The 11,997-nt window shown below is 35.4% G+C and overlaps 2 protein-coding genes across 4 annotated transcripts; one reads left to right on the top strand and one right to left on the bottom strand.

Moving 5' to 3' along the window:
• Positions 1–277: 277 nt before the first annotated feature.
• LOC131629394 (acyl-coenzyme A thioesterase 2, chloroplastic) lies at positions 278–2,521 on the top strand. Of its 3 annotated transcripts, none has more exons than XM_058900184.1 (5): positions 291–836; positions 967–1,144; positions 1,342–1,808; positions 1,893–2,021; positions 2,117–2,521. In XM_058900184.1, the coding sequence occupies exons 1-5, from the start codon at positions 417–419 to the stop codon at positions 2,276–2,278; spliced, it is 1,356 nt and encodes a 451-aa protein (XP_058756167.1). In that variant the 5' UTR covers positions 291–416; the 3' UTR covers positions 2,279–2,521. The 3 variants fall into 3 exon arrangements, with proteins under 3 accessions (XP_058756165.1, XP_058756167.1, XP_058756166.1); XM_058900183.1 differs by having other exon boundaries at positions 293–836; positions 1,333–1,808; XM_058900182.1 differs by having other exon boundaries at positions 278–836; positions 1,342–2,021.
• A 4,389-nt stretch (positions 2,522–6,910) lies between these two features.
• Positions 6,911–10,908, bottom strand: LOC131629372 (formin-like protein 1). The gene is made up of 4 exons (XM_058900163.1): positions 8,937–10,908; positions 8,490–8,689; positions 8,049–8,293; positions 6,911–7,946 (listed from the first exon to the last, which is right to left on the bottom strand). The coding sequence occupies exons 1-4, from the start codon at positions 10,724–10,726 to the stop codon at positions 7,134–7,136; spliced, it is 3,048 nt and encodes a 1,015-aa protein (XP_058756146.1). The 5' UTR covers positions 10,727–10,908; the 3' UTR covers positions 6,911–7,133.
• Positions 10,909–11,997: the final 1,089 nt, after the last annotated feature.

The following is an 11,997-nucleotide window of genomic DNA, read 5'->3' as shown; positions in this document are numbered from 1 at the left end:
CTAAAAGTATGGAAAGAGGTTTTCTTTTTTCCATCTGAGATTGAGTTTTGTGCCACCGTCTAAAAGTATTGTAGAACGGATCCTTGATCTAATGTAGGCAAGACCCATCCACATCCCTATAAGTGAGACTCTCTTTTCCCATATTTCACACAATAGATTCCTCATGATTTCATCGAAAAAATAATGCTCAAGTTTTCATAGAAAGAAATATCAACATTATAGTAGTTGATACCATAACTAAATTTTACCCATAATAATAACTGTTAGGTTTGCGTGGATGATCTAATAATAACAGAAAACATCACCACGCAACACAACACAAAACACATGTTTCTATTTTCTTTATTAAAAAAAACAAAAAAACCAAACTACACTCTACCTCAACGTTTGTTTCAGAAAACCTAAAAACCAAACCAATGGATTTGAATTCCTCTCCTTCCAACACCCCCACCTACGCAATCTCCGTCAATGGAACAATCCCTGTTTCTTCCACCTTCGCCGTATCCACTACCCCCTTCGAAACCCCTCTCCCGTCAAACAGTTCCGGTGACCGGAAACACATAGCTTTATGGCCAGGGATGTACCATTCTCCGGTCACCACTGCTCTCTGGGAAGCAAGGACCAAAACCTTCGAGAGACTCCTTGATCCACCAAGAGATGCTCCTCCACAAAGTGAATTGGTGACTAGAACACCTTCGCAGAGTAGAACCGGTATTCTGTACAATTTTTCGTCTGATTTTGTTCTTAGAGAACAGTATAGAGATCCTTGGAATGATGTCAGAATTGGCAAGTTGCTTGAGGATCTTGATGCCTTGGCTGGAACTATTTCTGTTAAGGTAACATTTATTCAAAGTTTCTATTTTTTGAATATTTTTCAGGTTTTTCTATGAGTTTGTTTGTTATATGGGTATTGTTGTTAATTGTTATAAGTTTTTATTGTGTTGTTTTGTGTTTGTTGTGGAACAGCATTGTTCTGATGAAGATAGTACAACGAGGCCACTTATACTTGTCACTGCTTCTGTTGATAAGATTGTTCTAAAGAAGCCAATTACTGTTAACATTGATCTTACAATTGTTGGGTCTGTTATATGGGTTGGACACTCCTCAATGGAAATTCAACTTGAGGTTACTCAATCCAAACAAGGTACATTTCTTTAGTTTATGAATTTCTTGTGTGTGTTTGGTTATGCGGTGAAGAAAATTGATTTTGAGTGAATTGATTATGTAAAATTGGTTTGGACTAATAGTGAATTGAATGTATTTTGAATGAATCAAACACGTGTGGATGTCATTTGTTGTGTCTGTTTTGACAATTTATGTGTGTCATTGTAGTTCATGCAGGGGACGATGATTCAGACTCGATAGTACTAACAGCAAACTTCATATTTGTTGCTCGGGACTCAAAAACTGGGAAGGCTGCACCTGTGAATCGGCTTTCACCAGAAACTGCTCGCGAAAAACTTCTTTTTGAACAAGCTGAAGCAAGAAACAATTTGAAAAAAAGGAAAAGAGGAGGAGAAAAGAAAGATCTTGAGAATGGGGAAGAAAAGAAACTTAAAGATCTATTGGCTGAGGGAAGAATTTTCTGTGACATGCCAGCTTTAGCCGACCGAGACAGCATTCTTCTAAGGGATACCAGCCTAGAGAATTCCTTATTATGCCAGCCACAGCAAAGGAACATCCATGGTAGAATATTTGGAGGTTTCTTGATGAATCGCGCGTTTGAACTGGCTTTCTCGACTGCTTATGCCTTTGCTGGATTAGTTCCTTACTTCCTAGAAGTTGATCATGTTGATTTCCTCAGACCCGTGAGTACTTTTCTTCATTCTTACGAAAGCGATTCTATATTATATGCACAACTTGCTCAATTTTTTAAATTAACCATTGCGCAGGTTGACGTGGGCGATTTCTTGCGTCTCAAATCCTGCGTTCTGTACACTGAACTTCACGATCCTGATCAGCCACTTATCAATGTTGAAGTTGTTGCTCACGTTACAAGACCCGAGCTACGATCTAGCGAGGTTAGTCTATAACTGATCTTTCATTAATTTAACAGCTTCACTTGATTGAAAGCTTTTCTCATTACTTTTTATTCTTGTGTATCACGTGAACACAGGTATCAAATACTTTCCATTTCTCATTCACCGTCCGTCCAGAGGCAAAAGCTATGAAAAATGGATTCAAACTTCGAAACGTAGTACCGGCAACAGAAGAAGAAGCACGCCGGATATTAGAGCGTATAGACGCTGACAACTTGAATGAGTTCTTCAGAACATAAAAAACACAACAGCAGTTACTGGTAAACTAATTAAAATGTGTACTACTAGTTATATATTAGCAGAATCTCAACAATTTGATCTAATGTAATAATTCTGCTGTCAAGTTATTGAAGGCACAAGTTTGCCTTGTATACCTTACTAGCATTATAGGGATTTGAATTTGATAGAAACACTCTTCTGGTTAGGCAGATTATATATGAACATGATTTTAATGTTTATTCATATGTTTTCTATAGTTGTAAGCCTTGATCTAGCAGCTTTGTGACCCTAAGAACTGTGTATTTGTAAGTAGCATGAGGAAAACTAAGCATTAAAATATTAAATGAAAGTGATGAAAATCAATCAATTTTGTTCAAAAGATAGTATCAACGGTGGATATAGTGGATATCACATTTGTTAGGTTAATATCAATAAATCAAGTACTATAGAAGTGTTTTTGGATAATGTTGTTGTAGTCTTAACAGGATAGTTAATTACATGCAGTTTAGTTCACTTCTTTTATTGATCCATTTAGTCCACTAGAAGACACTATGCAATTGAAAAATCTTGATCAAATTTAAACTCACTGAGATTGAAAAATCTTGATCAAATTTAAACTCACTTGGATTTTAGATGAATAGGTTACTTCAAGTATGCAATTAAAAAAGTCATAATAAGTGTTGTATGAAGTTATTTTTTACTATCTATCGTTATTTATAGAAGTAATTTATATTTAAATCTTTGATCAGTTACTCCTATATTTTTCATGCCCAAAATATATTATTCAGTTTTCACATGGTATTAAAACCTATCCTATATTTGTTATTGGTCTTTTTGGATCGTCCACGCTTTAGACTCATTGAGAACTAAATGTGGAGGGGTGTGTTAAAAATTTCGCCTTCATTATAGTCTGTTGCTAGTCCCTAATTGCGGCATTTAGTTTGTTCTCATTGCAACCTCCAATGTCTATATTGTTGAGTTTTAAGGCGTAGATATAAAATGTATTGTGTTTATAAGTAAGGGTCAATCATCACCGTACAACTCAATTTTATAGAGATGAGTTAGACTCAATTTAAATTCTAAAATGGTATTAGAGCTTATTCTAGATCTTTTGTTGGGTTTTGGGCATCGTTGATGCTGCAGGCTCATTGAAATTTGAGCATTAGGGAGGGTGTTGATTATTCTGCATTCATTGTGGTCTATCGCTAGTCAATAGTCACCTAATTGTGACATTTGGTTTTGCCTTCATTACAGCTTGTTCCTACACTGTGTTGGGTTTGAAGGGGTAGATTTAATCACATTTCTTAGAGATATGACATGTGTTGTGTTTATAAGTGGATAATTCTACGTTTTTTAAAGAGAATAATAATAATCAACTTGGTTGAAGTCTGCGGGCCTTTTTACTTCTCTTTATTGATCTTTTTTTATTATATTCAGTAAGACACATTCGCGTGACATTTATTAATATGTTACAAGAATGATTGGTTACATTCAACCAATATGAAGTAGAAAGGTTGACATTCTTCCTTAGTAAACTAGAGAGAGCAACAAATACTTCTTCTTTGACATATTCATGTACTCCATATGTTTCTGTTTTCGCTTTCAATGGATAAATCTCAATTTTTTAAAATCAATATCTCAGATAAACCCTATAACAAATATTGAATACTTGATTCTGGAGCCACCGGCCATATTACACACTTACCACACACTTTTCTATTTATTCACTCTGTCCTAGCAATACAAAAATATACACCGCAGATGGTACTCTTATAATTGTAGGTGGTTAAGGAGATATCCAAGGTTATCTATAATCCTTCAAAATGTTCTTCATATTTTTAAATTGTCCACTAACCTAGTTTCAATACAAAAACTCATTGTAGGTCTATCATGTAGTGTTGTTTTTTTATAACAATGTTTCTATTTTCCAAAACAAGAATTCAGAGAGGACAAATAAAAATGTTAAAGAATGGAATGATCTTTATTCCTTATATAACTAGAATATTTCTTCCAAATCTATTTAACAACAACTCCTTTTCTTTAGAACAATTAAAATCAACCGAGAAAATGTCATTTTGTACCCTTGATCATCATTCATTTGGAGTTATAAAATAATTATTTTCTACCCGTTTAAATTTATTCAGATGTGGACTATTTGTTGTGAAGTGTGTCAGCTTACTGTACACAAACGTGACTCTTTTCCAGACACTAATAAAACGAGTAATTTTTATTTTTTTTTCATTCATATTGTTGAATGCTCTAAATATATCATGTGCTTGTTGATTTATTGATCATTGCACTCGCATTACTTGGGTCTACTCGTTAAAACAAAATTTGAAGTCTGTTTTTTATTTTTCCACTTCTTCATTATAGTTAATAATCAGTTTGGTATGGGTGTTAAGAGAATTAGGCGCGATAACACTAAAGGTTACTTTAACCACTATTTTAATTCTTTCTTCCAAAAAGAAGGTATGGTTCACGAGTTTGCATGCATGTGTTAAGAATCTCCAACAAATGATTTTTTTTTAGAAATAATGGCCACTTATTAGACCAAAAACGTGTTATGACATTCTAAAATATGGTTCTTAAGAAATTTTGAGGCGAGGTTGTCTTAACTAAGTCGTGTCTCGTAAATAGTTTACCATTTATCGTTCTTGCCTCCAAAACTCTTATGGAAGTCATATTTATATTCTATCCTGATGTGTTCACTTCCAGTAATCTCACTACTAAAATATTTGAGTGTATATCACTTTATCCATAGTGATGATGGTAGAGGAAAACTTGATTCTAGAACATTAAAATGTGTCTTTATAGTATATTTTTTCCCCTAAAAGGGTTACAAATGTTATCATCTTCCCTCTCATAAATTCTTTGCCTATTGAGATTTTACATTTCATAAATAAGAAGGTTACTTACTTCAAACTCGTCTTTAATGGGAGAATATAAGTAAGGTAGATAAGTCTCTTATACTTTTTGACCTTACCTTCAGACAAAAGTTAAGATTGAAACTAGTGGTGACAAGGTTGAAGCTGATCTTGATATTGTAAAAATGGAAATGTTGAAATACTATAACAATACCTATATCTTTATTTGAGGCATTGTCAAATAGAAAATAGAAATAAGTCATGGACTTGAAGATGAAGACACTAAATAAGAACAATATTTGAGAATTGGTTTATCTATCAAATGAAATGGGAATGCACTATAAAATACAACATTGGTGGATCTCTTGAGAGGTATAAGATAAAATTTGGTGCCAAAGAATTCATCCAAATTTGCGGAGTAGATTACTCGGGAAAATTTGCTCCAGTTACTAAAATGAATACCATATGATGATATTATTGTTAGCAGCTAATTACAATTGAAATTCACATCAATTTGATGTGAAAAATGTCTTCCTTTATGAAGAACTTGAAGAAGAGATCTAAATGGATGTACCTTCTAGATATCGTGAACTTAATACCGCCAACACTATGTGCAAATTAAAAAAGATTGTATATATGTTAAAGCAATCACCGCGAACATGATTTGAAAGATTCATCAAAGTTATGGTAGGTTTAAGCTTCAAACAAAGACATTGAGATCATATTATATTTAACAAACATTCTGAGACGGGGAGAGTAACAGTGTTATTGGTGTATATAAATGACATTCTAGTAGCAAGTGATGTGAGAAGAAACATCAACGGTTAGACGTACACTTAGCCAAGAAATTTGAGATTAAGACCTTGAAAAAATTAAAGTATTTTATGGGAAGTAAAATTGTCCACTCTAAGAAAGAAATATTCTTATCTCAACAAAAATATAGTATTGATCTTTTGCAAGAGACGGGTAACACAACATGTAAGCCTCCAAGTACACCAGTTAATTCAAGTGTAAAGTTAAAAAACGTAGAAGAAAATATTCCTATTGATTAGGAAGTGTATTTAAGATTAGTTGAAAAACTTATATAGATATCGCATATTAGACATTATGTTGCTTTTATTATAAGTTTAGTAAGACAATTTATGCATCAACTAAAAGAGAACCATTTACAAGTTGCCCTATGAATTGTGCTGTATCTAAAAGTAACTTCTCGGGGAAGAATTTTGTTTGAACAAAATGAAAATGTGGATCTTGAACTATATACCCATGTTGTCTATGCAGGGTCAATCTAGATAGAAGATCAACTACAAAATATTATACTTTATTAAGTGAGAATCTTGTGACTTGGAATAGAAAAAAATAAAGTGTTGTATCTTGATCTTGTGCTGAAGCAATGTTAAGAGCAGTGGCAAATGGGATATGCGGATTAATGTGACTGAAAATATTCTTATAAGACTTATAGATGAAATGATCCAATGAGATTTTATTGTGATAATAAAACTTGATACTCCGAGTAAAAAGAATGAATTCTAGTGATTTTCAATTGGCTCGTGAGAGTATTCCAAGTCTCTGGTCATTGGTCAAGGTACCAAATAGCTAGAACAACTTTGTCAGAAAAAAAAAAGTTTGAACAGCATTTATAGCAAAGAAAAAAGTTGATTGACCAATTAAAAATGGCGGGTCCCATTTTATCACGGACTAGCTCAAACAAAAAACCTTGAATTCCTCTTATAAAAAATTTATAAAGAAAAATCTCGAGCCCCTTGCACACATTGAAAAGAAATAAAACAATTGCTTCCTCCTAGAAATGAAACTTTGTTCCTATTTTCTATTTTGTCATTCATAAAGAAATAGTAAAACCAATCACAGAAAATACAAAAACAACATTGCAAGGTTCTCTCCAATTGAAAAGCTCTATTTACAAGCTAGTACTATAACAACATTATATAATACATATCCTATTCATACTAATTTTCTCTATATATATTCTACATAACAGAAATGATTTAAGCTAAGGTGATGATGTACTTTCATCATCTGAAGAGTTACTACTACAATGTTTCCTGTCGTGTAATCCAGGAAGAGGTTGCGGAAGCATTGGATTAACTGGAACGGGAAATTTATGAGCCGAACTAACCGTAGTTCGCTCGTTTATCATACCGACTTCTTTGCAGACACGGTCAAGAACCGCTATAAAATCTCTTACAACCAAGAAGATTCGGAATGGATGAGCTTCTTCCTTTGATAAGTTTCCATGAAAATATTCTGTGACCTCCTTCACAAGGGTCATAGCAACACTTTCTTGTGCTTGAATTTTCATGATTTCGTCCTCAGCCATTTTAACAAAATTGTTCATCGATTCTGTAAATTTTTTACTGGTTTCATCCAATCCCGCCTTTTCGATTAATTTCACAATCTCAGCTATGTTTGTAGCTCCTTTGGAAAGTTTAGAGACATCGCTGCTGAGAAGTTCAGAGTCCATAGTGGCGGCCCTCTTAACATTTGATAACTCTGAACTCAGATTAGAAACAACTTGTAGGCCAAGTCTCCTGCACTTAACATCTTCGGTCAAAGTAGAGTTTGTAGTCTGGTTAGTAGAAGAGAGACGAGCACCTTCGGTTCTAATAATTTCCTGTACGACAAAATGCAGTAGAGTGGTTTTCCCATCTGCACCTTTGACATCAGCCAATTTGAGAAGTGTATCGAGTTTGTAGGCCTCCGCGTCACCACGATTTGTTCCCACGTTCATTCGGTTCCCAGTTTTAAGTACAGCCTCTAGAAGCTTCAAGAACATTCTACAACTTCGCAACTCTTCACAGGCAACCTATACAAAGAACCAATTAATTTAACTAATAGATTGAACAATACTAGACTTTGCTCATCCTCAAACAAATGAATAAACACAATTGACAGTTTAGGTGAATACCTCTAGAGTTTGAAATGATTTTCTAAGATACTCTATTTCAGATTGAAAGTTGACCATGTAAAGCATTGCTTCGACCCTTTTAAATGCAAAAGGTATATCAAGCATCGCCTTCAAGAAGTTCTCAGCCACATCAAGCTTGGTCGGTGAGTCATCTTTATGCTCCTTCAATTTACGTTCTTCTTCCTTGGTTGGTGCCATTTTTAACAAACTTTCAAGTAGCTCTGCTCCAAGTGTATCACTACTACCTGAGGAAAGGTTAATTTAGTACCATTATCAGTATCCTCGATAAATATATGAAGGCAATTGTGAGAATTACAGTTAATCACCATACCTTATGAATAAGGACTACAACTTAAATAGATGCCTAATCAATAACTATAAACCAAATGCAAAAACTATGGAAAATCAAAGGCATAACCTAATGCAGGAATGAGAAAATACCATCTAAAAGTGCTTCACACACTTCTTCTATTGTAACATTAAGAGCCTTGAGTAAGATTGCAATATTTTGAGACTTCTTCGGATCGAGTACTCTGTTCTCCTGGTTTGGCAAGGGAAGAACGGAACGTGGAGTAGTATCCTTCGGTTTTTGGTTTGATGTGTTCACTACAAACAATGTCTCAATCATTTCCTCATTCAATCTGCAACCAACCCAATTCAATTTACTTAGTTCAAGAATGCCAATTGCAGCATATACACAAAAGTTGTCAACTTCTCAACAGGTACTATTCACCGGCTTATTTGAGCTTAAGGAAACAACTCATAACATGTTATAATTGCTTAATTTCAAGCAAATATCAAATTATCTAAGATACACCTAAAAGGCTAAAAAATTTAATCAACATCAAGATAGGAATAACTATAACTAAGGACAATTAAAAATCTTACTTAAACGACATGGAATTCATCTGATCCCATGCCATTTCGCGATCAGAACTTGTTCTCACTTTGTCCCAATGCAATGGCTTCAATTTAAGTTTCGAACTCTCTTCAATTTCCCCCAAAGACTCATTTGTTGTTTGGTTTTGCAACACGAAAGGCCTCGAAGGAGGTGCTAACACAGGCGGCTTCAAAATCGACCGAGGCTGATCAACAATAGCCGAGGTTGCTGACATTTCCCAATGCCTCCTCTGCCGTGGCAGAGGAGGAGGCGGTGGAGGAGCTATAGGCTTTGGGAGAACCGGTACCTCCCAATGTTTCCTCTGTGGCGCATGCATAGCATAAGAAAATGTTCCCCATTGATTTGGATTGCAGCTAAACCCTCCTCTTTCTGTTTCAGGGGATGAAAGTAGGGCGGGTGACAATGGCAATGATGACAGACCGGGTAGCTTTAACCCATCGGAGACACTCGACATTCGTGGAGACTGATCAAAACCTTGATGCATCATCATCATTTTCTCCGGTGAAGAAGGAAGAGAAAAAGCTGAAGATGAAGCACTTGAATGATTGGATAACCTTGGTTGTTGTTCTGATAAAGAAGCATTTTCATTTTTCTCCATGAATCTCTCTTGTAATGACAGTGATGATGATGATGATGATGATGATGATGCATGTGCTTTTGAGGGTAAAGAAGCATTTTCTTTTTCTTCATCGAAATCTCTCTCTGGTGTTGAGCGTGATGATGATGATGAAGAAGAAGAACGATATTGCACATGTTGGTTCTGAATTGGTGTAGTTTCAGGTGATTTTTGTTGTGTTCTCCTGGGACTAGAACTCGCCGGCGGTGAGAGGCTAATCGAATGAGACTGCGCCGGAGAACCGAAAGAAGACGAAGAACATGAAATTGAGCTCGATTCGCCATTTCTCCCAGCGGCTATGGCGGAGAATGCTCGTCGGGAACCCGATCCTGTGCCACCTGAGCTTTCTAGGCAACCAAGAGAGGAGCCTCTCGGCGAGTAGAACTCCTCGTCTTCTTCATCTGAATAAGTGTTGTTATGTGGCGGTGGTAGAGGAGGTACCGGTAGTCGTGCTAACGGCGGGAGAGGACGGAGCTCCGGCGACTCAAGTTTTCGAGACACCGAAGCGCCACCGCGAGGAGGAGCAACGTCAATTTGTCGCGAATTTACTACTGTACCAAGGTAGAGAAACTCGGAGGGGTTTACATCGACCGCGGTTTCGACATTGCGCGGGAAAAGTTCGAGGCTACTATCGGATCTTAGAGTCTTGTGGTCGGTGGAGGCGCGACGGTTATATCGGCGTCTGCGGAAGTAAAGGAAACCGGAGATGATAACAGCGACGGCGGCTATGGCAGTGGCGGAGAGTGCAATGGGGATGAGTTTGTTAGAATAGGAAGCTGGTTGAGGAGTGTGAGGGAGAATTAGGGCAGAGATGTTAGCTGGGAATGAAGCAAAGGTGAGTGGTGAAGGTGGTGGTGGTGAGAGAGGGTAGTTTGGGAAAAACGGTGATTCATTTGGGTATTGGTTTTGGTTTGGGTTGTTGTTGTCCGTGGGAACTGTGGTGGGACCGGTGGTGGAAAATGGGTGTTTGGTGTTTGGAGTTGAGGGTGGAGAATGAAGTGACGGTGGCGGTGGTGGTTTAGGTAGTTCTGATGGAGGGAGAGAGTTTAACGGTATAAAGGGTTCATGAAGGATCCTTCTATTATTGGATTTGATTGAAGCTAGTGATGCTTCTGAGAAGAACAAAAACATAAACAAGATGAACAAGTACAAGGATTGCATTTTGTTTGTTCTTGTTTTGTTAATGTTGTGGTTGTTGTGTGAAGTGAATGAGGTTTTAAGAGAGAAAATAGAGTAGTGACTAGTGAAGTAGGAGTATAGTACTAGTAGGTTATTGGAGAAGCTTTATGTTGCACAAAGAGAAAGTGTTGAAAAATGTTGAAAAAGTTGTGAGCATGTGTGAAAAGGTTGAATTTATGATGATGGTGTACTTGAATTATGAGAGTAAATTTAGGGGAGTGTGTGTTTTTGCCTCCAGCTAAGATTCTACTTTCTTATTCTCTTTCACAGTTTTACATGTAACCTCATTACATACTAGTACTGTTTTGTTTGAATGTTTATGTCACTTTACTCTAATCATTGTCTTTGAAAAAGTTTTTAATATTTTTTCCCTCCTTTGGTTACTAGCAAAATCAAAGATTGAGGCAATAATATGGAGAATTTTTTAAGGTATACTATGCTATATAGTATATAGTAAAGTTTTGTCTCGCAATCTAGCACTAAGTATGGGGACAACAAAAAACAGGTGAGAATTTTTTTCTTGACATTATCTTGAATTTAAAATACAAGGTTGGTAGTGGGTCATTTAAATAACAAGAAATTCACTTAACGATAATAATGCTGATTATTTGTTTTAGTAATAAAAGTGCTTGGTTTTTCAACAAAGGTTATGAGTTTGAATATTATGAATTGAATTTTTTTTAGATGGGAAGGTGAGGAGGATTTGAATCCTCTCATGTTTTTTTTTCAGTCTTTTTTTATACAACGTTAATTTATCCATACAGAAAAATAAAAGAAAATACATGTGGATCAATCATGAGAAATAATAAAAAAAATAATTTAAATCCAAATGAGTAGTGGTGACTACAAAGGTAATTCATGACAATTGGGGATGGGAGAATTTTAGATACCCATTAATTAATTTGCTTATGGTTATATTTTCGATATTTATATACATATTTTTTGTTACACGTATTTTTATATATTTGGTAACATACAACTTTTTATTCTAAAGCAAATTAAAAATTATACAAAAACTAAGAATACAAAGACATGATTATGAAATATTGGCATTTCATATATGGCTGTCCACAGTTTTGCAGTTGTTAGGAACATAGACTTTATATATTTGGAGGAAAATGTTCCTAAATATATTATCATGTGTTGTAATTTTTGGCCACTTACATTTAATTTAATGAGTGATTTTCGGTCTAAATTTATCTTAACTGTATCGGCATTCCAACAAACAAGTAGTTTGAAACACTCAATAAATA

This window comes from Vicia villosa, unplaced genomic scaffold (genome assembly GCF_029867415.1).
Source record: "Vicia villosa cultivar HV-30 ecotype Madison, WI unplaced genomic scaffold, Vvil1.0 ctg.000561F_1_1, whole genome shotgun sequence".
NCBI classification, from domain to species: domain Eukaryota; kingdom Viridiplantae; phylum Streptophyta; class Magnoliopsida; order Fabales; family Fabaceae; genus Vicia; species Vicia villosa.
Note: the sequence above shows the minus strand (reverse complement) of the source record. Positions and strands in the feature narration are given on the sequence as shown.

Bases quoted from the DNA above. Each gene is read 5' to 3' on its own strand.
- LOC131629372 (XM_058900163.1), bottom strand. From the start codon at position 10,726: ATGCAATCCTTGTACTTGTTCATCTTGTTTATGTTTTTGTTCTTCTCA. The intron at 8,690-8,936 runs GTAAGATTTTTA...GGTTGGTTGCAG, and splicing joins ATGAATTCCATGTCGTTTAA to ATTGAATGAGGAAATGATTG. The intron at 7,947-8,048 runs GTATTCACCTAA...TTCTTTGTATAG, and splicing joins AATCATTTCAAACTCTAGAG to GTTGCCTGTGAAGAGTTGCG.
- LOC131629394 (XM_058900182.1), top strand. From the start codon at position 417: ATGGATTTGAATTCCTCTCCTTCCAACACCCCCACCTACGCAATCTCC. The intron at 837-966 runs GTAACATTTATT...GTTGTGGAACAG, and splicing joins CTGGAACTATTTCTGTTAAG to CATTGTTCTGATGAAGATAG. The intron at 1,145-1,341 runs GTACATTTCTTT...TAGTTCATGCAG, and splicing joins GGTTACTCAATCCAAACAAG to GGGACGATGATTCAGACTCG.